The following is a 27,512-nucleotide window of genomic DNA, read 5'->3' as shown; positions in this document are numbered from 1 at the left end:
GAAGAATAAATGTGTTAGTTAAGTGCAAGAAGATGTTTGTATCTAAGACGATGCACGGGGCAACATGTTGAGAGTTATTTAAAAACGACAATCAATGATTGTATATTGTTTATTAAACCTTTTTGAGGAAAAAAATCGATTGCAATGTATTTGATAATTTAATACTATGCCCTATGCATCATTAGGTGCGGAGGAGGGAATGATGATATTATTTTATGCACACATAACATATGCTTATCTATTTACGTACAAAAGTAGTGTAAAAATTAGCATGGGTTATATATTTTACCACAAAATACGATATTTTTTTTAAATGTCAGAGTTAAAATCAGTCCTTGAAAAATATTTCGCCAAAATAAATTTTCGTTTCGAGGAAAGTGAAAATGGAATCACAAAAAAGACAGCGTAGAAATAAATCTTAATTTTCACTGAAAACACGTGGAAAACTCACTTACGCTAAACAGTTGAAAAGCGTCCGTGAAAATGTTGGTTTTCGTTTTTCAATATTGAATATGACAAACTTATTTGTCTCGACTGCTTGCGTCAGATACGCTCTTTTGTGTCGACATGCGAAAAGAAAGTTTTATTGTAAGGCCTTATGTTGAGTTGAGCTTTCTTAATTAATATTCGATACATTTTGTCTTGGGATTGAACGAGTGGGTGTATGTATTGTATTGCGAGCATCATCCGCCAAATATATCTCAGTATAATTACAATCTTTGTATTGTCAGCTTAATACCTTTCTGGTATTGTTCAGTGATAACAGCGGGAATTAGAATTTTGTGCACTGTATGCAAACTGTTCACCCTCTTTTAAGGCTGTAGTCTAGTAAAACGCACGCAAAATGAGGAAATCATACGATTTCGCAATTTTAAAACGGAATTTTTTTTTTCATCGCGCAATAATAAAAAAAACATAAATTAAATAAAAAAGACATTTTTAAAAGGTATTTCTATTAAAAAATATACTTAAAATTTATTATTGTTTAATATTAATATTTATATAAACCATGAAGTTATCTTTTTTAATTTCCTTTTAAAGCACTTTCTTTTTTTTTCTTCTCTTCCTCTTTTTAAAAAAAAGCCATTTTCTTTTATTTACCTTTGTTTAATAAAGGCAAATATTTCTATTTGTTACAGATGTAATATACCTTTTTTATATATAAATACTGTTTACCATTGTATACTTTTCTCGATGATTTTGTTCTTTTTTTAAATATTATGTTATTTTTTGTTGTATTTTTTTTAAACTAGTTTTATTGTAATTATGTAAAAGGTTCATGAAACCGTAAATAAATATTAATTAAATAAAACTTTTAAGTAAATTTTTTAACATAAATATCTTTATTTTTCTTCTACTGCCTTACCGGGTCCCCCCGACGTTGGCAATCACAAAAAAATACTATTTTTATATAATTTAAATATTTTTTTATCGATTAAAAAAAACTTCCGTTTTAAAAGGGCAAAATCGTATGATTTTCTCATTTTTCGTGTGTTTTACCAGACTACAGCCTTAAGTTCATCCGATTGTTTTTTTCATGAAACACTTCACTTTTGCTATTTGCTGTTTATTTTAACACTAGCCTTACTTTGCCCGAAGTATGCAGACGCAGGATATGATAACGATTTTTTAGAGAGACACTTTTTTAAATGTTACTTGTTTACAGGACGTTAGCACAACAATTTGAAAAAGGAAGGTTTTAGGTAGGAATTGAATATTTACGGTCTTATATGAGTTGCCTGTGTAAAAATGTAAATTCAGTACTTAACAATGGTTAGCGGGTGAACAGGAATAATAAAAATTTCGGATACTTATTAATAAATAATGATCGTATGGATTATTAAACATGAATTGTTAATACGAATATAGTCATATATTATTATTATTTTGCACTGCACATAAAAATATCTGCCTTAAAATAGATTTCACTAGATTCATCCAGAAAAATCTATTACCATACAAATGAAGTAGATTATAGGAACTGTGGACGTAAGTAAAAGTTCGGGAATTCAAACCGTCAGTAAGATCGTAGTGAGGCACATCTTGCTAGAAGGTGGGCAACACTAATGACTAGTCTAACTCGTTAGCGTTCATGTCGCAAACCCCGGGCAATGGGATCACCTTAATAACGGCGTGATCACAGCAGATAACGATAGAATGAAAGGCGAGTTTATGGCGCCTCCAAGCCAGAACTAACCTGCTCAGGGAAGGTAACCCCGACAGAAATATCCATCAGAGAAGGCAACGGGAAACCACTCTGGTCATCTTTTCCCGGAAATCGCTTTAGCGAGTACATCTAACAAGTAGTTGTCCTTGCCTCGGAGAAACGCAAGACCGAGATGCTTTCCGTGTGGTGATCGGCAACGTCGCCTCATCCAGGTTCCTGGTTCTTTTTCACACATGGAACTGTAGTTTTCAACTGCCTGGACAAAATTTAAAAATGGATCTACGCTGATTATATTCTTTCTTAATATAGATATTAATTATTAACGTGTCTTGACATTTTTTGTTCCAAAAAGATAAAATTATCAGTTTTACTATTTAGGTTCCAGTTAAGGTACTTTAGTGTAAAAACACATTTTTAAACATGTTAACAATGTAAAAAATCGAACCCAAGACCTCTTGCATAGTCGACAAACGCGCTGGCCATAAGACCACAAGGTGGATACAGACTTGTAAGAATATAATAAAAAACTTGACGTTTCGTTTATGTGGGTTGAAGCACGGTCAAAAACGTGTCGATTTTCCATTATTTTGTCTTTCGCACGACTTTATTATGTTTTCCATAATAATTTACCACACCATATTTCTCGCCCTTCTTTGTATTGGCTAAAATATAAAATATTCTACTATGCAGCGGTCAGCAACATGGGCCCGCAGGCCGCATGAGGCCCGCGAGGCGTCTTGAAGCGGCACGCAAGATTCTCGTCCTTCGCAGTGGATATCGATAACGTACGAAGCGATTTGCATATCGACGTGTCAGAATGGCATTTATCTTTTGGGTCACTTGTACGAGGGTTGCTACTTTGGTTTTAAGATAGACTAGTAAAAACAAATATTTATAATCGAAAATGGCTTTATTGTTTTTAAAATATTTTTCTTAAAGATCAATATACTTTTGCATGCGTTTGAACCAATTTTCGAAGCACATTTTCCAGTATGAATGACGTATCTCCAAAACATGTGATTTGAACGTATCAACCGCTTCTTCACACGTCGAAAAACGTTGACCTCGCCATTTATTTTCAATATACGGGAATAAAAAAAAAAATATTGGGTGCCGAATCAGAACTATACGGTGGATGATCTATCAATTCGATGTTTTGAATACTCAAAAATTCACTTATTTGAGCTGATGTGTGACAGCTTGCATTGTCATAGTAGAGAATAATTCGTCTACTGCAATTGGTTCCTCTTATTTTTTTGAATACTTCTGGCAAACAAATGGTGGTGTACCATTAAGAATTGACCATTCTACGTTGTTCTAATGGAACAGTGGCGACATGTCCAGTTATTCTGAAAGACCAAGCGACCATTTGCTTCAAAGTGCTTCGTGCGCAAACAACTTTTGTTGGATTTGGCTAGTCTTAAAAGACCCATACAGTTAATTATTGTTTGTTTTCGGGTTCATATGCATGGATTCATAATTGGTCGCCTGTCACAATCTTATAGATGTCTTTTGAAGCGCTGCATTGAAGTTTTTTAAACAGCCTTTTTTTGAGCGATTGTCAAATTATGCAGTATCCAACGCGGACAAATCTTTTTGACGACCAAATGTTAATGTTATATTGAATGTAGGTTAGTAAAACTCATGTTGAAGCATGTTTCAATCTTAAGGTATGTCACATGACGATCTTGCAATATCAGTTCACGCAAAGCATAGATTTTCTCTGGCACAAAAGCCGATTTTGGACGCCCTTCACGAAATTCGTCCTGTAACAAAGTGCGACCACGATTGAATTTTAAAAATCTTCAAAACACGGTGACTTGAGATAGTGCTTAAAAGCAAAATATTATTTAAAGTCTAAGTAAAAATTTTGCATGTTTGTTAAAATTAATGGTAAATTTCTCCCAAAATACAAGCCAATTCATTTTCTTTGATCGATTCGCATCAGAGTGTTTTTATACTTTCTCGGTTGTCCCGCAAGGCGCTGACCTGGGTTTATTGTTGTTCCATATTTTCATTAATATTATTAAAAATGTATTTAAGAACTCTTGTTTTTGTTATTTGCGGATGACTGTAATATTTTCTCAAAGAAGACAACTTAATGCGTTGTTCGTCTTCTCCAAGCAAATATATATCTTAAATATGTAAATGAGGAAGACAAAAAAACTTAGGCTTAATATTTTCAAGTGTTTGATCACGTTTTTTACTAGGGCGCAAGAAACTCTATTTTTCTCAACAAATTAATTAACAAAATCAGATGCAAACAACGAATGTTAAGGATCTAGGCGTTAGATTTGTGAGCACCCTAACATTTTATTATCACATAGAGACAATCAGTAAAGCATTAAAAGTATAAGGATTCGTTCTGGGTACTCCCAGGGTTTTAGAAAATACTTCTTAGTGCGGAGCCGACTCGTGAGTGGCTCGATGATTTAGGATCCACATGAACTGAAAAACTCTCTCATGATGGAAAAAACCCAACAAAAGTTTCTGAGACATGTTTACGTGAGAGAGTGCGGGTATTGACCTTGATTCCACCCGACCTAGTTTATCTAGGGTATTTTTGGCTACAGCAGTTTAGAAACTAGAAGGAATGCGTATTTGAATACGTATTTTTATCGATTGTAATGTCAATAATCTTGAGATTATGATGAGCATTGATTTGTTTGTTCCTGATAAAAACTTAAGACAGCATCAGCAAAAATCATTTCATTTTCCAATATACAGGACCAACCTGCCGCATGCCGTTTGAAAAGGCTTCCGCTATACTGAACAACATCGCTCAGAATGTTGATTTGTTCCATGTATCCGAAGCGGTTTTGCGTAGGTGGATTCTTCTACTTGTTTAACAGAGGTCTCTTTAATGTTATCTTTTAATGAGTCAGAAGCCTTATATTTAAGTTTATAATTTATATGTTATTTTTTAAATAAATAAATTGAAATTAAAAACTTAAAAAAAAACAAAAAAAAACTGCTACTTTCTTCTTTCTCTTATTATTGTTTAAATTAACTATTTTTATCATTAAGCTGTTTAATTTTTTTCATCTCTGTCATGTCAAAGCCCTTTGGGCACATATATATAAACATAATAAATACATTGAAAATTAAGAGATACACGTTTATTATAAGACGAAACCGGTAGGAAGACCCACGGACTTTCAAACGTTTTTTTTTTGGGTGTATGAATGGAGTGCTTTCTTTGATAAAATTTCAAAGTAATAGCACACTTAAAATGAAAAGAAAAACTCGTTTATAAGTATTTCTATGAGAGTTTGTCTTTTGAAAACTACAAGACGTTAAAAAGGTTTGCTCATCATATAATTACTATGTTAATATATTTGCGAGAAAACTTTTTCAATTGCGAATTATAAAACAAAAATTACTTACCAGGCTACCAGGTGTACATTAAGACTTAATATTACGATTATCTACTTCAAAAATGCATAATATAAAAAAAAACTTGCAAATCCAAAGCAGCGACTAAAATCTCATTCATTTGATTACCGAGAATAAATCGTCATACAATGAAATTAGAATTTTATTTTTAAAACTACAATATTTAAATGCAAATATTGTAGGTATGCTGAAATACAGCGGAAGTGCAGCCCCACTAATCTCCACGTAAAATATTTGTTTTTTTACAACAAAAGGTTGCTGACTCATGCTTTATGGCTATAAAGTATATTTATTATTGACAACCCCTTTCATAGGTATCGTGAATTTCGAAAGAGAGCAAAGGTTTCGCGATTGAAACAGTTTCCAATATATTTTTTTGCTCTCGGTTCTTAGGATTTCATTATATTAAAATAAAGATTGTTATAAAATATGTATTTTTTTCAATGTAATTTAAATTTGTCCAAATCTCTGTAGATAATCACTGGATTAAACTTTTTCAAACATAGGTAGAATAGTTGCAGAATATTTGTATTCGTTATATCTTTGATCTTCGCAAATTTGGCCACATAACCGAGTATCGCACGCAACTATACTGGCTCAGTATTAGGCATAGAAGAAACGTTCACATTCTATCACTTCTTTACAATATTTTAAATAATCCCACTTCGCCTGTTTATCTGAGAGAGCTCATCCAACCTCTTTCACAACACGGACTATCTCTTCGTCCTAGTAACGAAAGAACTCTTTTAATACCCTGTCATCGCTCTAATTTTCTTGCCTCCTCTTTCACAGTAGTAGCCGCTCGATTGTGGAATAATCTACTCACTAATGTTAGAGACGCCTCTTCTTTATTTACATTTAAGTCAAGATTGAAATGTCACTATCTTAATATTTAAATTGTTCTTTTATCCTTCTTCTTTCCTTCCCATCCCCCTCCTCTCTTTATAGAATAGTGTTTTTTTTTTTTTGTTAATCTTTGTTTTTAATTTTTTTATGAAATTGTAAGATTCAATATGTCCATGTATTTATAATTTTCTCAAACTGAACGGTTTGAATAGGTAGGAAGAAATTGCCTTAAGGCAATATGCCCGCCCTTATATGTATAGATATTGTATATGTTTATAAAGTGTCAAATAACTAACTAACTAACTAACTAACTAACCATCACGCCATTTCCCCGGAGGGGTAGGCAGAGAGGATAGAACGCCACACCACTCTGTCCTGGCACACTTCCTTTGCTTCCTTCACATTCATACATCTTCTCATGCACGCACGTCGATTATTCCGACTTTTCACATGACCACTTTCAAGAATTTGTTGTACTTGATCATGCCATGTCTTTCTCGGCCTTCCTCGACTTCTACAACCAGACACATTCGCATCATAAATCTTTTTAGCCGTTCTTTCATCATTCATTCGCTCCACATGACCGAACCATCGCAAAAGACCTTTCTTAATTTTGTCGATAATGCTTAAGTCAGCCTTGCATTCTGCTCTAATTTCGACATTAGGGCACCTATCATACATTGTTTTTCCGCACATTCGCCTGAGGGATCGCATTTCAACAGCATTCAGTCTACTTTCGTCCCTTTTTTTCCAACTCCATGCTTCGCTTCCATACATTAGGGTTGGTACCAGAACTCCATTATGAACTGCTAATTTAGCCTCTTGCGATAGACACTTATTTGCTACGACAGACTTTAAGGCACCATTAACTCTGTTACCGGCACTAACCCTCCTTTCAATATCCTTGTCCATATTTCCATCTCTAGTAAACATACTACCCAGATATACAAATTCTTCGACCTGTTTCAAACTATCTCCATTTATTACAATCTTACATTCAGTCATAGTTACATTTCTTTCAAAGACCATGACGTTCGACTTTTGCACATTCATTAGCAAATCACTCTCCTTGCACACTTCGTAAACCTTTGTAACCAAGGATTGCAGTTCCTCTTCGCTGTCAGCTAGGAGGACTGCGTCATCGGCGTACAGAAGGCAACTGACAGTAAGATTACTCATTTTCGCTCCCACATCCATACTTTTCAATTCTCTCATACATTTATCCATGTATATGTTGAATAACCACGGTGACATTACACATCCCTGTTTGACTCCTTTAGGGATGTCAAACCAGGAAGTTAATGACCCATTTACCCTTACACACGCTACACTATCTTTGTACAAGGAAGCAATAGCGCGGACAAGGTTGTCACTCACTCCATACTCCGATAGAACCATCCATAATTTTTTCCTATCAACTCGATCAAATGCTTTTTGCAAATCAACAAAAGCGCAAAAAAGCTTCTGGTTTTTCGTCAAAAACTTTTCTGTCATATTGCGTAATGCAAATATTTGATCCATACATCCTCTACCATTCATAAATCCACTCTGTACATCCCATACTTTCTCCTTGGTCACGTTTCTTACTCTTTCTATCAGTATTCTTCCATACATTTTGCCGACAGCGCTCAGAAGACTGATAGCTCTGTAATTCCCACACTCCACCTTAGAACCCTTTCCCTTGTATAACGGCATAACAACTGCCCTCCTCCAATCAGGTGGAGTCCTTTCCTCCTTGAGACACAAGTTAAAAAGTTTATGTAGCCATGTGAGAATTAATTTGCCACCCGACTTAATAAACTCTGCTGCAATACAGTCATACCCTTGCGCTTTACCATTCCGCATACATTTGACAACGCTGATAATTTCTTTCATACTAATCTGACTTACCTCATCATTTGCGTTCAGACACACCTCGGATAATGTCGATACATCGGTGTCAAATAAATAAATAAAATAAATAAAAAGTGACAAAATATGTGTAGAAAATAGACAAGTCTAGTGTTTCCGACTCGATAGCTACTCTCAGGTGAAAATTCTGGAAAAAAAAAATCGAGTGGAAATAAGTCCACCACAGGTCTTCGCTTATCAGTCTCGAGGTCCTGGGATTGATTCAAATACATCAATATTGACATTGATTGACATCAAATATTGATTTGAAAGGTTTCTTAAAAGCAAATATTTTATTATTCCTGGAATGGCACTTGAAGCGTGGGACTTATCATCTTACTTTAATGTAAAAGATCAATTAAATACTTTGCAGTTAGTTTACTAATGCAGTGGTCTATGTACCACTGGGTGTATAAAGAGGAATGATGATTTATATCTTAATATACAACAATGTTTGATTATGTCCAAATGCTTGCAGACTGGCTGGATTTCCTCCCTAAGGAGTTGTTCGTATTTAAATTTATTTCAACAGTGGCATGGGCAGAATGGTGAATGTTACACAGTGTGTAAAGTGGCCACTCAAACCAGCCAATGACAGGTCATAAGCCCTGTAAACGCCTAGACTTCCATGTTCCCTTCTCGAAAACTTTTTCCCTCTCTGTTGAAATAAATTTAAATCTTAATATACGTTTTTTTATTTCGATGTCTCAATTGAGGTAATATGGAAAACTGGAGATTTTCAGGGCTTACGACGAGTTATTGTTTGGTTTAAATGATCACTTTAAACAGTGTGTAACATTTATCACTATACTTAGTGTTTGTTGTTCACATATTTACACAGTTTGTCAGAAATTAATCAAGTCAAATTTGGCGTATTTTCACAATATCTGATATCTCCTCATAGAAAACATAAAAGGTCTTTGGTATCTTTGTATTATATGATATTATTATATATATTTGAAGACAGAATGCTCTAATACTCTTAGTCCGGGTAACGGGAGAAAGAGGAACAGTCACGCTGATTTTATAGATTATTGTAAATAAAACTAGGTTCTAGTATGTTTTAAGGGCAAAAAGTATATTTATATGAAATTTTAAAAAATATGTTTTCATTTTGTAGTACTTTCAATACTTTTTTCATTTTGTTTAGTCGCGCCAAAAGAGTATCTACAAAAAAAATGCCAACATACTTGAAAAAAATAAAACAGAGCGTTCATTTCGAATTTACAAAAAAGTATGACACTCTTCCCCCACCTAAACTTACATCATCCATCTCTCACACTATTAAATTTAAAAAATGTTTTTTAGATACATTTGCTGCTCATAAAGTTTGGCAGTGAGAATATTTCTGCAAATCTGAAAATCTATTATTGGAAAACGAGTCTAAATCAATCTGTGTTTTAAAGTGGCTAATCTTATCTCAATCTATCAATCTTGAAGGAAAAAAACACTCTCGGGCATCCGATCAGTGAACCCCAGACGGATAAAATAAAAGGTGTTGAAATAAATTATTTTCAATCTATCGAAGCACTTCTGATGGAAATACCGTAAAGTTTTCTCCCTTAAATTGCTGAGAAATTGGAATAAGTTAGCAGAATGAAGTAAGGTAGTGATTTAAAAATACAAAAGAAAAACATTTCGTAATTAAAATTATTAGATATAAATCGCCATTAACATTACCCGATCAGCACAAAATGTTGTATGAGGAAATTATTTGTAGTACCCATGCATGATGGCAAGGTGATCAGACTTATGTCGCAGAGGGATTGTAAAATATCGAAGTGAAAAACCACCTAGTGAATAAATATTTCACGTCAAGGTAGCCGGGAATCCAACCCATGTTCGAGCGGACGCAGAAAAATGTTTCCGTCGCAGAATCCTGTAGCTTAATCACAAACAACTATCGACGTGCTAATAAGCGACGTGATAACAATATCTCGCCATGGTCGTTTATCGTATTCGCGATCACAATGGAACATCCGTAAACACCTTATTTAAATGTCATATATTTCGCGACGCATAATCCTGCTGCGCAATCACATATTTGAATTTCACCGGTGTATATATGGAAAATATTCCAAAACTGCTATTTTTATTTATTTATTTATTATTTATCATGCTATTTATTGCATTCAGCTGACGGTTGGCAAGCCAAATCTCAAAAAAAGCAGTCGCAATAGTATTTTTAATTTTTACTTTTTTGTATTAGATACTCCTTACTATTTTGCAAATGCAATATAATGTTTTATTTTTTATAGAAAACGCCGATTTTTTGCCAATGAACTGCATTTATTTACGAGGAAAACAAACCGATACGAACGTTGACTTAGATATTAAACACGCATTGACTTGTGACTGCGATAACTTAAGCATGTTCAATATTGTTCATTGTGATCGCTCAAATGCTTAGCATGCTTTTATGCATGTTGATAGTTATTTGTGATTGAGCTACTGGGGTGCAATTATGAATCTTCTCTATCTCGTAGAGTGTGGTTAATTTGGGGATATTTACTTTTTTCATACGGCTAATTTCTGTTTGTAATATGGCCACACTGATGATTAAGCGTCAATTGGTTTGTATTTCTTTTTTATGATTTTTTTTATCTTATAATTGCGATATCGTGTACATATTTTCGTTATAAATATTTAAAAATCTCGCTCTCTATGTTTAAGTTAATAGTGTAATCATATGTTCTAATGTAAAGGATCTTTACTGATAAGCCATATCCACTGACTTAGTGAGTCCTATAAAAAACAAAAAAAATATGTATGTGTTTAGTAAATTTTAGTTCAGATATTTTAAAAAAATATCTCCATGTTTTTGTATAGATTTTTGTTTTTATATAAATTTAAACTTTATGTTGTTAATTTTATATTGTATAAAGCAATTATTCTGTTTAATAAATACATTTAAAAACATCAATTGTTTCATGTGTTTTGTTTTGTTTGTTTTGTTTTGTTTGCTTAGTTTTGTTTTGTATTGTTTTTGTCTATTTTTTTAAGTGGTAGTTGCAGTAATATTAATCTTGCTTATAATGTACAAGGTTTATGTTTTACAAGTGGGTTTTGATGTCTGGCAATCTTCATCCGAGTAGGATTGGGAAAGGGAGGGAACTTTGGCTGTGGACCGTTATATAAACTTCTCCGCATTTACTTAATGAAGATAAACAACAGAAAACTTATTCAGAAGAAGCCAGAATATTGATAGACATCATTAGACCTTTCGTTTCATTTAAAGAGATCACGGAATTTAGTGTCCTGTTATCATTTATAGTCCTTATAACCAATTGTTTTCTAAGCATATAAGATACAAAGATACCTCTTGCGATAAGTTATTTTTACTTATTACTGAATGCATGTGTATTAAATTTTCACCAACACTTCTGCATCGCGCTTCTAGAATATATCTTTCTACGCTGAAAACAGGGCAAAGCATCAACAAGTGAGTAACATCTTGAGAAAATTCATCATAACGTGGACAGCTGTTGATCTCGGAAACGTTAAAACGGGGCAGGTAGCGCATAAAAGGTTTTCAATTTATTAGGAATGTGATTTGATTTTCATTTTTTTTGGTGTTTGAAAACAAGTTTCTTTACCCTTAATACAAGTAACATTCCCATGGCTGGCAGTGGCGAATGGTGATTTTATTTACAGGTAAGCTATACAAAATATCATATATTTGTACCTACATAGAAGGTACATAATATAATGTAAGTAATAAATACTATAAACTGATATTTTTCTGTGGTTTTGTGTGATACAACAACTCTCATCTATGAAATTAACTCAAAGGATGTAACTTCGTGATATATTATATTATATTCATAAATTATCCATTCATTAAAAAATACATAAAAATGATCACTAAGAAGTCAGTCGATATTAGGTATTCAATTGAAATGTCAACTGACCGCATTGTTCAAGTAATTACTAGTGCTAAAAACGGCCGCATGGAGTGCTATATGTCCTACAATATGACGCATGAAAGTAATTATGGTCTTTTGTCAAAAGTACCATCTCAAAGAAAAATAGTCCTTAAGAAACAATGTTTGAAATACTGTTTTCCAAATCAAGAATCTTCAAATAATTTGCGTAATCTGCAAGTTGGTTCTAGGAGAAAAAACCCGCACCGGGGCTAAGACATTCGAAATATAGTATATTTATTTATGTAAAAAAATAAGCTGGAATAATCGGCTAGTTTCTTGGCTCACCGCAGACGCTGAGCGCGCTTTATTAAAATTTATATTTATATTAGGATAAAAATACAAACGGTGGAAATGATTTTTAATAAATGGTAATTATTTATTTGTTTTTCTGTAAATAAAGTTACTGTAAAACATTATTATGGTTAGTCAAATATAATGGTAAGCTGTGCATAATCGCTTCTATACACGGTTCGCCCCTGGTGGCTGGGCGGTTTAATCAATAAAGTCCTCAGCCTGAAATAGAACCTAAACAAGTATTTTCAACACGAGGGCTCTCTACTCTCAGGTAAAAATATTGGAAAATGAAATCGAGTGGACATTTAGCGTACCGGTTACTGTATTTGTCTGCCATATCTAAAGTCCGGGTTCGATTAGTGATTTAATATGTGGTTTTCGCCGCAATATTTCAGTTAGTTCCTTGACTAGCACTTGAAGTGTAAAATGATCCTCTTGTCGTTATGTATATTACAAATTGCTGCTGATATGCTGGGGATAGAAGTGAGATAAAAATAAATTTTATAAATTAAATACATATTTTGTCTACGAACTGTTTTATATACCATCAAAAATGTGCACATATTTAATATTTAAATTAAATACCAGTAAATAAATATATTTTTTTTAAAATTGAATCAGCATTCACTACGTAACACTTCATTTTAAATTATTATGAAAATAAAACTTTGTTATCAGTGTTACACAATTTTATTATTTTACAATAACACAACTATAGTTTTGGGAGAGCACTCCTCCCATCGACGGGTGATATAAAACTAATCGTTTTGGTAACATCGAAAATGATTACGGCGCATCTTTTTTTTTATTTTTTATTTATTTATTTAACTTTTTGTACATAATGTTATTTGTACATTGGCGGGCTTATTGCCAAATGGCAATTTCTTCCAACCAACCAATAAAATAAAAGTTTTATTTTTATAATTCAAGTTACAGAACATATTCAATAGAAAAAAAAAAAAAAAAAAGATTAAAAAGTGAAAAATATATAAAAATAGAAATAAACGTATTTGTTTATAAATTACCTTAAATCAAAACTATTACTCAATGGGAAAAAGAAAAAAAACCGGAAAGAGGAAAAAGGAAAGGAGGAGAGATTAAGGAAGAGAAAGGAGATGTTTCTTCAGACGTGATTTAAACAGAGATAATGTAGTAACATCTTTGATGGTGGGTGGGAGATGATTCCACAGTCGAGCCGCATGGACACTATATGAGTTAGAGAAGAAAGAGGAATTGTGTATGGGTATTAAGAGAGTGCCTTGAGAATGAGAACGAAGAGGTAAACCATGAACTGATAAGCGTTGAAATTTTTCACACAGGTATATAGGAGCGTTAGGACTATGAAGTACATTGAACAGAAGTGAGAGGGAGTGATAGTCTCTCCGCTGTCTAATTTTGAGCCATTTCAGTTGCCTACGATAATCAGAAATGTGGTCATATTTCCTAAGACCAAAAATGTACCTTATGCATGTATTCTGAAGTCGTTCAAGTTTATCGAGTTGCTCACAGCTTAAATCAGTCATGGAAACATCAGCGTAATCTAGAATGGGTAGTAGTAATGCTTGTACAAGGGTGCATTTAGTACTAATGGGTAAGAATTTTTGCAACCTTCTAAGTGAGTGTAGACTGAAAAATATTTTTCGGCTTAATTCATTAGTATGAGCTCGCCAGCAGAGATGTTCATCCATTAGTACTCCTAGATTTTTTACGGATTTCCTGTACTGAATATTGGTACCATTGACAATAAGAGGATTAAGTGAAGGTATGTCTAGCTTACTAAGCAATCTTTGACTACCTGCAAACATAATTTGTGTTTTAGACGGGTTTATTAGTAAACCATACTCTTTTGTCCATGTTGACACGCAATTTAGTGTTTTAGACATCGATTCTATTGTTTTGCTGGTGTTTTCAGGTCTGCAATGAAGATATAATTGTAAATCATCTGCATAGAGATGATATGAACAATTGAGACAATCTGCAATCGGATTAATAAACAGGGAAAATAGTAATGGTGATAAAACTCCACCTTGAGGTACTCCAGCGGCAATATCGACCCATTCCGATTGATGATCTGGTGTTTTGATGCACTGTTGTCTAGCTCGTAAATACGATCCGAACCATTTTATAACCGGTTGTGTCATATTTAGTGTTTTAAGTCTAGCCAACAAAAGATCGAAATCCACAGAGTTGAAAGCGCTACTGAAGTCGAGTAATGTTATCAAGGTTATCATTTTGTTATTCATTGCGTATCTAATGTCATCTGTAACCTTGATTAAAGCGGTAGTTGTACTATGGCCCGCACGAAAACCTGATTGATTGGGATCAAGAAGATTATTTGACAATAGATAATTATTTAGCTGATTATATACAACTCGTTCAATGACTTTGGAAAAAATTGGAAGAATAGATATAGGTCTGTAATCTTTGACAGAAACTGGTAAAGAAATTTTGGGAAGTGGTATAATAAATGCTTTTTTCCAAGCTTCAGGAAAATCTCCAGTATTTAAAGAAAAGTTTATAATATGAGTAATAACCGGTAAGATAATCGGAAAAATAAAGTGTATCAATCTCATACTCAGCTGATCACTGCCCATAGATTTTGTTTTTATAGAAAGTAAAATACGTTGAATATCAGTTTCTTGAACGGAAGAAAATAAAAACGGTGGATAATTGTAAGAAGCTGCCATACTTAAACGTCGGAGAGTGTCGGATTTAGTGCTGACATCCAGTATTAGTGGAGGTGTAGCAAAGTGAGTATTAAGATCGTCTAGTTTGACAGTTGAAGATAATGTTATCTTAGGTTTACCGGCGCCAAGAGATTTTAAAAACGACCAGGATTTACTAGTAGAGTTTTGATTTAAGTTTGTGAGGATATATTTCCTTCTGGCATTTCTACACAATTGGTTGCAACGATTTCGCAGGACTCTGAAGGCTTCCCATTTTTGAGATGAAGCATTTGACTTAAGTTTAGACTTTGCTTTGTCACGTTTCGCCATTAGTTGAATAATGTCACTGGTAAGCCAAGGGGTGGGTGGATATTTAAGTTTTACAGATCTCATAGGAGCATGAATGTCAAACAGACCAGTAATCATTCTGTTGAAAGTTTCAACTTTTTCATCAATGGTCTCTAGATTATTAATAACTGACCAGTTTAAACTCATGGCATCAAGTTCAAGTGATTCCTTATTAACGCTTCTAAAGTTTCTGGCAAGAAATGTGACAGGAAGTCTTTTGAGACATTTGATCTTGTAGTTAATAAATAATAATTCATGATGAGAAAATCCGGAAGCGGTCAACTGTCCATAATTAGAGACTTTGTCAGGCATGGAAGTTATAATAAGATCTAAAAGAGTATGAGAAACTTGAGTGTGATGAGTAGGATCTAAAGGTAGCAAAGATAGGTTGACTGAACTTAATAATATCTCTCAAACGTTGGCATCTGGAGTCTTGTTTTAAAAGACAAGTATTAAAGTCACCCATAAGAATAACTGAGTGAAAATCACCTACCGTGCTTTCCAGCAATGTTTCCATCTCAGAAAAATAGTTAATATCAGGGGGACAATATACCACACCAATCATCATATCATGGTATTTGAAATTAATCTTTAAAAACAGATATTCAGGATGCCCACCACTGGTTCCAGATTGTTTTACAAGTGAATAATTTATTTCTTCACGCAGATATATACATACTCCACCGCCCCTTCGATTAGTTTGATCATTGCGGATAAGTCGATATCCATGTAAAGGATACAAAGTTGATGGTAGTGATGGTTTTAGCCATGTTTCGCTGACCAGAATGGCATGTGTTGACAAATCCGCAAATGTTGATAGAAAATCGGAGTAATGAGCTGGTATACTTTGAGCGTTTATATGACATACATGAAAGTCTTTAGGATAGCATGAAAAGTTATTCAAGAGTATATCATGGAGACCAGACACTTCCTCTGTGTCTGATTCAGTAACATCAGAGTGATAGGAGGAGAGAGAAGTTTCAGGGAGGGATTCGGTAATAGAGTGGAAAGATTCACAGGAAGACGTGGAGGACATTGAATAATAGCACGAACTTAAGTAAGTAGCTACAACTAAGTTAATTAGGTTACAAAGTATATAAATATAAAATAATTCAATGTGTTTTAACAACACAGCACTTCATTTTATGCGTCAGTTGGAAGATTACAATAAAGAGTTACAATAAAGAGTTCACGATAAAAAATATATTTTAAAAAAAATACAAAGAAAACCTAAGGCAATAGCAATATTCGAGTATATGTTTAAGATATTAAAACAGAAATAAATATATATTACTAAAACACAAGGTTTTAAAGAACACAAAAGAAATAAACTGATTAAATAAACATAAAGGAAACTGACTTTAATATTGTAGAAGTAACAACAACACTAAAAGATCATTTCAAATGTGAATTGCTGTTAGTATAATAAATAAAGATTATAGAAAATGTATGGAAGTAACAACAACATTAAAAGATCATTTTAAATGTGAATTGCTGTTAATAAATAAAGATTATAGAAAATGCATGAAACGAAAAAGTGGAATATAAATAATAAACAACTTCTATCTCTTACTTATAGTCATAAGAAAGAGAAAAAACGAAATAAAAAAATAAAAAAAACAAGTTTTAGCTTACATAAATGAATAAATAAAAGAAAATATTATAAAATACAAAGAACAGATCTTTTAATAAAACGTTCTTTCAAAACCCATAGCGTATATTTGTTATTAACAAGGAAAAATAACCTAATAGAGACAATATTATGTAGGTTTATCAATTGAAATGACTTGGTTAGCGGAGTTAAGTTCGCTAGGTATAGTATAATAAGTTAATATTACGCACTGATAATTAAAATTCCTGGAACTAAGTTTGAAAAGTTTATTAAATTAACAGTAAACTTAATAATTGCAAAATAATATTATGGTAACTATTTTGTAAGTGTCGTATAAAATTTATTATAAGAAAAAAAAAATTATAAAGAAAAATACGTAAAGAAGAGATTTAATATGACGTGAAATGTAAGTCTATAGTCATAAGTAATTACTAATTTTTACATTCAAATGGATATTTAATTGACACTATTTTGACACCTACTTGCTTGTTTACATTTTGCAAGCGACATGGTATATGTTATTTAGATATATATTTACTATTATGTGGCCAATCAGTGATAATATTATGTATAGAGTATGCGCAGTGAGTAACCAATCAGTGATCAAATTGATGTTCTTATTATCGACACTAAACCAGAACAAAGTAGTCTATGGTAATAGATTATGGTCTATGGTACTAGAACATAGAATTTTGAATTTCTATTTATACATGTAATATCTAGGTATACAAACTACAGCTGCAGATACAGTGGGTATACAAAGAAGTAAGCTAAACATAACCTAACATTAAGTCGCATCTCGTTTACCATAATATAAAAAGAAATAACAGCGATTACAGTGAAGTTTTAAAACAAGTAAATAAACATGATTAATAAGTTTAAAAGCAAGTATGTGATTAAATTCCATTTATTTAGCAACCGTTCTAGGTCGAAGATCTCTTTTCTTGCTGTTTGAAGATCCTGTGCTACGGGAGTAATCTTGAGTAGTGGCAGTGGTTTTGCAAGATTCTGCCGCTAGTTGAAGCTGTTCCATGGTACATATATTCTTGAAGGATCCATCTGGCATGTGAATAATAACTTTACCGTCTCTTGTCCAACAAGAATCAGGCCCAAAACTCTTACGTGCTTCTGAAAATATTTTGTGTCTCAGCGGTGTGAGATATTCGGTTAAAAGAAATTTTGTACCTTTCAATTTCCTTTTCAGAACCCACACATGTCTTTTTGTCCCGACATCTGAGAAATGTATTAGAATAGGTCTCGGTCGATCCCCATTATTAGATTTCTTACCGACTCTGTGTGCGAATTCGACGGCCGCGATAGTTTTTGGTGTGCATCCGATGTCCAATAAGACTTTTTTAATCACATCAATCGGAGATGAATCCTGTTCATCGGCCCCGTGAAGCAGCAGAACGTTGTTTCTGGCGGCTGCCTCCAAAACATCCACGCGCAGCTCCAGACTGTCGACTCTCGCTCGGAGTGAGCTCAACGTTTCCAACATCTTCATTCGGAAGCTTTTAAAGTCATTTAATATTTTATCTATCACTGACACATTACCAGCACTAGATTTTCCGGAGACTTCAGTTTTGGCTTGCAGAAGTTTATCCTCAAAACTTGACATTCTCTTTTCGAAAATATTTGAAATTTCACGTAATTTATCACTTTCAGCCATTACTTTTGTTAATTGTAAGTGTGATTTGTGCTGTGTAGTTATTTTAATCACTTATTGCATCGGCAAACTTATTATAGAGAAAAAATATTAATATTTCTATCGGAGTTAATAATCTACCGACATACGCTTGAAGCTTGAAAAACGGAACATCTTTGATCAATTTTAATATAGAATCACTACAAAAAAGGCGCCTTAGATATGATTTAATTTTTCTTTTCAAAATTCTCAATAACATAGTTGATTCGCCGTATCTTTTACAAAATATTGGTTCCCGTTGTCCTCTTCGCTATACTAGATTAAATTCCCTTTTTTATGTACCAACTTGTAAAAACAATTATACCTCGAATTCATTCATTAGACGTACCTGTAGAAATTATAACGGACTCAGTATTGATGTAGACATTTTTAACTGCACGTTGCATTTGTACAGAAAATTTCTTCATGGGGTCGATTATTTGGGATAGTTGCTGAATGTACATCTTGAGCGGTTTATGCTATGTATGTGTGCCGCATGTAATGTATATGTTTGTGTATGTTTTATATGTGCGTTCATGTGTGTGCGTGGATGGCTCGAAGTGTACATTCGGTATTTTTATTTATTTTAATTTATTACCTCCATGGAAAACGCAAATGTCAACAATTATCCTTTTTTCACTTAAAATTCTTATTTATTTTTGATTTTTTGTCACATTTAATGTTTATATCTTTTTAATTTATGAAAACTTAATTGGTCTTTTTATGTTAAAAAATTGTTGTTTTTAGTACTTATTTTGTATGACTGTAAATCTTAAGTGTGTACAAATATATTTTCTTTATTTTTTATTAAACTCTGTACTTACCTTTTATAAAAAATAATTATAATGTGACCCGTAGACATACCTTGGCTTTCCGGAAACAACAATGCAATTTTTATATTTTTTATTTTATTGCAAAAAATTAGTTTACATACTTAATAACAGGGAATCTGTATAAAAATAATTAATGTGAAATGAAAACGGAGTGTTCTCTGTTTATGATAGTCTCCATCTAACATGGCTCAGCCTGTTCTAAGATGAAGATTTTCTATCTTTAGAGCATAAGTAGTCCTATACTAATAAAACAATAACATAAAAAAGAAAAACTAAAACTATTTAATTATAAATGCCTAGCTAATCAAATGTAAGAAATTTAAAATCGTTATTATACAAATATATGTGCCAAGAATACATGTTACTTCAACATAAATAATATGGCATAATATATAATAAAAAACAAATATAAAGTATTGAAATACATAAAAATGTAAATAATATGTGTACCAATTATATAAAATACTAGGTGTTTTGTTTTACGTATATTTTTCAAAAAATCTATCTACACTATTTAAATGTGCAGTTATTTTTATTTTCAAATTTGTTGTGCATTGAGTCTTTTATATTTGGCAATAAATCATTATTTATTTTTGGAGCAATTACATTATATTGCTTTTTATCAAAGGTGGTGGATACAAATATGATGTATTCTATTTTATTGTTTTAATAAATAGATTAAAAAGATATTAAAATGAAAAATATATGGTTTTTGTTCTCAAAATAAAACAATAATTAAAGAAAAAAAAATTACAAATAGAGACCCACGAATGGTAAATATATTGTTCTAAAAACCATTGCCATAATCCAGGGAGAAAATATATTTCAAGAAAAATTAGAGAATTTTTTTTCAATAAATATTAGATTCTTTTATTTCAAATTAAAGTTTAATGATGTTTAAGAAAATACCTAATATTATATCTTATATTGGAAAAATAAAAATGAAATAATATCAGAATACGTTCTCAATATAATATGTAATATCACGGGTGGTTGAATAACCGAATCAAAATAACAGATAGCAAAAAATAATAGAAATCTGGCTTTAATAAATAATCGCCGCCGAAAATGATTTGATAGAATGAATCATATTTTTGAGTGACTTACTGTTCGTCACAAATATTTTAATTAAATAAGAAAATATAATTTTTCAAATCCTTTTTTATTTTTAAATTGCGAGATGATTTTTTTCTTTACTTGTATATTAATTTGTCCGAGAGAATCTCAAGCTTTTTGATATTCAATAAATATGCAAAAACGTAATATATTCGTATGAATTCATCAAGAATATTTTGAAGTAATTTATAACTCAATGAATATCAATGAGATAACTTTATGAGTATACTGCAGTAAATAATGAGTTCTCTAAAAAATAAGCCTTTTTATGGCAAACAAGGATTTGTTGCAAAATTGTACGGTAAAATAGCTCAGTAGTGTGATAATGGAGCTGTATTTTAAATGTATTTTTTATGTTTCTTATTATTTAGTTTCTTGTTATGAGCGATTGTGAATATAACAATTTTACAATTCCCTCGAGTCTTCTTTATTTACTCCTCATAAATAACAGAAAATACATTTTTTAATGTTTTACTACTACAAAAAAGTGAAATTAAAAAGTTAATATAAGTAGTATAAATATTATAAATTATTAAAAAATAAATCTTGCCTTTGATGACGTAGTTACTTGATATAACATGTGTTAATTAATTTGATAACAAGCCTTCAAAATACTATTTCAAATAGACGAAAGTGAGCCTTTTTGATATCTCGTTCTATTCGAGTTTAATCGAGGAAATAAAGCTTCTCGCGATATCTGTGCAATATACGATGAAGATGCTATGAATTATTGATTAGTTTGTTGTTAAACAATGAACGAGAATACATTATTGACCAATTTGTTGTACTTTTTTTTGTTGCATTCGTTGCTGTCTTCATTTGGAAAGAAAACGGACAAAATTTATGTTAACGCCCAATAATATAATTTTGTTTTGAAGCATTTATATTTTTATTTTCATTTTTCAATGAAATTGGACACACGAAATACTTATTTGGCATACAAAAACTCATGTTCACTTATGTCAATGCATCGTAATTTAACTCGTTTCATTTTAGTTAGCTTTTAAAACATTTATACATAACATTATTTGAACAAGTTTAACTCTTCAATGCCTAATTTTTCTAACTCTAACTAAAACCTATTTTTATGTATTTTTTTAATGCAATACTGGGTAATGCTGCAATGCAATACTACTGATGTTGTACTAGGAAAAATAATGATTTTTTTTTTCAGTTCTAATTTCATATTTGACTTTATTTGGAAAATATGCTACATCGGACATTAAAATATTAAAAATGGTAAACAAGTAATAACGATTCTTGTGAACTATTTTTTTATAATAATGAAAATTGTGGAAATAACTAAAACTTAAAATCTTTTATTAAAATTAAAGAAATCACGCTTTATACTTAATCTTAAATAAACTTTTGACAGAATACGTGCAATTGGCTTTTTGTTTTAAATTTTATTGAAAAAATTTACCCTGGTGGCGACTTTTAAAAATAAATTATAATGGCTAGTATTTATACAATATAATAAACTAGTCGCCGAGTGACATACATTTTTGAAATCATTTTTGTACACCAATGATCGTCATGTAGCAGATTGTTTACATTGATCATCGCATTGAGATGACTTTCATTTATTTTTCTTCGCATTAAATTTAAAAAATGACAAAACGGTATCAATGTTTTTATTGCGTTTTCGTGAAGCAAACGCCAAATTAATAATTAATACCAAACAATAAAATGAGTGAAGGTTCTTACCTTGATACATTTTAGACGACGGGCGGTGGTGACCTCGATGTCAGATAGTGTCCAGTTTGCGTATCTTCACTGATGAGATGAAGTCTTACAGCCTCTCCGTGGGGACTGTAGGAGGCGCTGACGGCCAATACCACCTGCTCCACCTCCACCCTGCTCTCCTTCCTATCGTCTCCCTTTACAGACGGCATTCTGTGCATGGAAGATGGTAACAGACTCTCTTGGATCGTTTCGTTGTTCCCGTTGCACGTCTTCTCAGATTTATATCCCCCCATCCTTCCGGTCTGCGTGTTTCCTCTCCCCAACGAAGGATCGAAACAAGGGAGCACTTGCTTGAACTCCTTTCGGAAATTTTCATTCAGCCATGCGTACAAAAATGGATTGTAACACGTCGAGGACATGGCCACAGAATGAGCCAAGAAAAAAGCGAGAAAATAGAAAGACCAATTGGCAGTCGGTATGTAAAAATCGTAGAATACATTGATCAGGTTAAGAGGAAGCCACGAAACTCCAAATATTGACACCATAGCTATGAGCATCCGATTAGTTCTCCTCTTTCTGTCTCTATCCGCCTCTTCTTTCTTGGTGTTCTTGCTACCAGGCTTCGCCTTGGCGCGGTCGTTCAGCTTCAGACTAACACAGGTGTAACAGAAGGCAATGATGAGAAAAGGCAGCAGAAACTGCATCGTTGTGGTCATGGCTCCGAATATTTTTCTGGATTTTTCCGAGGGCCACGCTTCCTCGCAAAATATTGTATTGGTGCTGTTATCATATTGCAGCTCCATGAAGAAACCATATGGAAATGTGACCAGTAAAGAGAACGTCCATATAAAAACGACGATGCATATGCACGTCGTCAACTTCATTCTCGGGTGGAATGGGTAGATAATGACAAAGAATCGGTCTATGGCTATGGAAGTTAGAGTGAGAGTCGATATATACACGCTGCAGCCTTGAGCGTAGGACATTACGTGACATAGCAACCTCCCGAATATCCATCTTCCCAGGAAAGTGTAGAGAGGAGTGAAGGGGACCGCGAACAGACACAATAGTATATCAGAGAGGGCAAGATTTGTGATAAATAGATTAGTTACAGTTTGCATTGCCCTGTTTCTGAAAACCACATAGCAGACTAGAACATTACCGAAGACACCGAGGACAAATATTAGGGTATACAGAACACAGAACACGGCTTGGACAAACTTGTGGTCTATTATGTTGTCATATTTGGTATTGGTTGCTGATGTGGTATTTACTTCCAGGATACCGAGTACTTGATAGGGGCTGTATGGGGAGGGGGTACTCACTCCCGGCCACCCCATTGTACCTGTCATGTCTTATTTGAAAATTTAGAACAGCTATTTTAGAAATGTATAACTCTTTATTAGGATCATTTTAGACATGTTCGTTATAATTATTTTTTATGTTATTTTTTCAATTAGATCCATCAAAACACTTTTGAAGCTGTAATTAGTTTTAGGCATATTTATTTTTAATTCAGTAGTTTTTGAATTATTGTTTTTAGGGTGACAGATATTAAATTAAATTAAAACGAAGGAATTTATTTCAAAACTGATTAACAATCAAAAACTTTATTTCGTGCTGCTCGGTAGATTAAAGAAAGTAGGTCCATGGAATCTGAAAACAAATAAAAAATTACATTATTATCAACAATAATTTGAGTATATCTAAACGTTTGTGGACAGGCTGGATTTCCTCTCTTAGGAGCTATTAAGATTTTTTTTTATTTTGCAACAGATAGATAAAACATTTTTAAAGAGGGATCTCAACTCGATTTCTTTATTCAGAACTTTTACCCGAGAGCAGCCATTGACTCTTAAATATTTGTTCAGGGTTCTGGTTGTATTTCACACGCAGAACTGTATTATTCTGATAAATTTATTCAAAGATAGACACATATTGCAACAGAGAGGAAAAACGTTTTTGAGAAGAAAATACGAAAGAGATATTAGATATTAACAGGGCTAATGACATGACATGTCATTGTCTGGATTGAGTAATCAGGTAATACACTGAAAAATCAGTATTCTGCTTATGTTTGAAATTCGTTATCGTTATTTCATCTACTCTTCTATCTGTTGACTTTCATAAATTTATAGAGCTGTAAAATAAATGAATACTCATTATTTTTTTACTTAATAGCATAATTATACATTTTTCAAATTTAAAAAAAATTTCAGTTGTTATATTTTTACTAAAACTAAAATCCCACCAAGCCCCTTTTTGTAGCTTGTTGGTGAAGATTATATTTATACTGACTTAATAATATTATTTACATTTATAAAAACAATGAATAACAGATAAAAATTAACAGCCGGAAAGATCAGAATAAACATGTTTATACAAATAATAATTTATCAATTTATTTTTTTAATACAAGAAAATATATGAAAAATTAAAATATTTACACCTAAGCTACTATTTATATATAAACTCTTGATCCACTCTCTAAATCCTCGTATTGCTTATACATGTAATAAAATGATCTAATAATAAAATAAAACCACGGTTCATACACGTTGAAAAGTTTTTATAATACAATATATTATTCATGATATTTATTGAAGTCAGCTAGAATTTCGTTCTTTGCTTTTCTCAAAAATATCAGTATTTAATACCATCTTTAGGAGGAGCGGAATTCAGCCAAAAGGGATGAAAACCTTCCCTCATTTTACCTTACTTTTGCAAGATTTTTATTATTTCAGGATTTTTCCATAACAATTTTTTTTTCTGTCCTATATTAAAAGTCCTAACTTTATTTTTACTACTACCCATAATATTCCGAAATACGTTCTTATCCAAATTACAATGAATAAAAAAAAAATAAATGTATTTGAGTTTTTTAAAATAAGATACCTGATTTAAAGACATTATTTAAAAAATATTTATGCGAAAGAGAATTATGTTTTGGACAAAGTCCTTCGATTATTTCATGTACTTAGGGTTATTTTCAAGCCTTGACAAAGGAACAGTCACGATCTAAACCGGTTAGCTTATTAAATTAATGTTATCAATTTTACACAATGTAAATACTTAGTTTTATTGTTTGATGAACAGTCACAAAGTTTGTGTTATCTATTAAAATAACCAGCTTTTACCTGGGGCGTTGCACATGTGGTATAAGGATTAAATTATTCTGGTAATTAATTTGTTGTTTCGTTTACCAATTAGAGTTTTCGTTTATCAATATGAATTTTCCATTCCTCGGATAACAAAGGGGTCACTATTCCTATTTTGAAAAAGATTAATCTATTAATCGACGATCAGTTAGTCCAGTGGTCGGCAAACCATGGCTTGCGAGCTGCATGTGGCTCTTTACGCAGTTAAATGCGGCTCACACAACGCAAGTTTCACTTTCTATTATGTCTACGCGCCTTAAAGAAAAACTTCTAAGACAGTTGTCTTTTGGATTATTGGGGATGATGCAAACGCTGCCATTAAATGCACGGAGAAAAATTGTATTCAACTAGATGAAATTGTTTCATTTTTAACGTATGGGGCTTAAAATATGATCGAAGTGAGGAAGTTTTTGTTTCTATTTTTTGGAAAAAATAACTGCTTGTTCACCATTGCCTCGTTTATCAAGAAACACTTTGCACGAAGACATTTCCAGAAAATCTATTTATTGTTATGGATTTGGTAATCAAGATTGTCAACACAATTGTCGCTGAAGCTCTTACAATAATTGTTGGATGCTCGATTCCTTCAACCTCGGGACTGTAAACACGGCCTACCCTCTCGGGATACGCGTGTTTGAAGAAAATAGGGAGCGTTTGATTTTATGTAAACTTTTTGACGTTGTGTTTTTAAAGTGTCAATCCTGGAATAATATAAAGGGTAAGGACTTACGGTTTCCTCCCTGTGGCACTGGTCCAGAAAAACATCGTTTTCGTTTGCCCAAATCACTTTTTACGTTTCGTGTATGGTTTTGATGATTCGAATCACTGTTACGCTCGCGGCACGTGTTTCGTTGTTTGTTCGCGCGTGTTGCTATCTTGACTCGCCGTCAAGGAGGAGTAGGTACATTGCGACTCAAAACAAGGACCACCGAAATCAAAGGAAGGAATGGCTTGACACTTGAATAAAAAGATAATGAATCCGTAACAGTAATGAAAGCAATTTCGAAATAACTCATTTAAAACCATTTTTATAATGCTTTAAGTGATGTCCCATCTCTGTTGCCATCAATTTTTTTTCATGTTCCCAACCGTGTCACCAGAAGTCAAAATCTGCTATTTATAAAATTTTCTAAGGGCGATTTTGGTTTTTATGCCCCAATGTCCAGAATGTGTAGATTAGTCAATTCATCACACGATTTGGAATTATTAGGGATAGATCTTCCGGCTTTTCGTAGATCTCATCGCGACTAAACAGTGTGGGATGAAGTTGGATTGGCATGGTTTAGCTCGAAGTCTTAGGTCTTTCGTTTTTATGAATATATTGTATACAATTATTGTTTTGCCCTTGTTTGTCTTTGCTTAATAGTTTTATGTTCTTTTTGTTTAGTTTCTTGCATTTATGTTTCTTCATGTAACTGTTGAAATTGGGTTAGGCCGTATATATAATAAATAATAAATAAATAAATAAGAGCTTTCAAACGAACCAAATTATTTTAAAAACGACTCATATTAAAATTTAAATTACTTTTAAAGATAAACGGAATCGCTTAATCATAGATTGCTTTCTAAAACACCAAATCGAAAATGAAAACATCAACATCTCATCAGAAAGCACTTTCTGCAATCAACTTCAACCTACAAGACTTCTCTACTAACAAATAATACTAACAAAACAATTTGTTTGACTGTTTGGGTGAGTAGAACAAAACAATTTATATCAAAATACATAAATTAGATTCGTCCTAATTCAAAGATTCCTCAAATTAAATTAATATTTCAATTACGTTTTAGTATTCCCTTATTAAATACACATAACACGAAGTTACAAAAACTTTTATTACTTAACTTACAATATTTTCTCAAATAAACAATTTACTGGCATTTCGGTTG

At 32.5% G+C, this 27,512-nt stretch overlaps 2 protein-coding genes across 3 annotated transcripts in view; both read right to left on the bottom strand.

Moving 5' to 3' along the window:
• Positions 1–27,512, bottom strand: part of sNPF-R (short neuropeptide F receptor) — a 249,233-nt gene that overhangs the window by 57,298 nt on the left and 164,423 nt on the right. For both annotated transcript variants that reach the window (XM_088225699.1, XM_088225698.1), the window contains exon 3: positions 22,486–24,120. In XM_088225699.1, the coding sequence (XP_088081825.1) occupies positions 22,497–23,816 (1,320 nt within the window). In that variant the 5' untranslated portion in view covers positions 23,817–24,120 and the 3' untranslated portion in view covers positions 22,486–22,496. The remainder of the gene's footprint in view (positions 1–22,485; positions 24,121–27,512) is intronic.
• Positions 18,053–18,870, bottom strand: LOC148282051 (uncharacterized). Its single transcript, XM_088225696.1, has one exon. The coding sequence runs from the start codon at positions 18,812–18,814 to the stop codon at positions 18,053–18,055; it is 762 nt and encodes a 253-aa protein (XP_088081822.1). The 5' UTR covers positions 18,815–18,870.

This window comes from Micrasema longulum, unplaced genomic scaffold, assembly GCF_059751315.1.
Source record: "Micrasema longulum isolate JH-2025_06_02 unplaced genomic scaffold, ASM5975131v1 h1tg000382l, whole genome shotgun sequence".
In the NCBI taxonomy this organism is placed as follows: domain Eukaryota; kingdom Metazoa; phylum Arthropoda; class Insecta; order Trichoptera; family Brachycentridae; genus Micrasema; species Micrasema longulum.
This window is presented reverse-complemented; position numbering and strand designations above follow the sequence as displayed.

Coding starts and splice junctions, on each gene's coding strand:
- LOC148282051 (XM_088225696.1), bottom strand. CDS start 18,814: ATGGCTGAAAGTGATAAATTACGTGAAATTTCAAATATTTTCGAAAAG.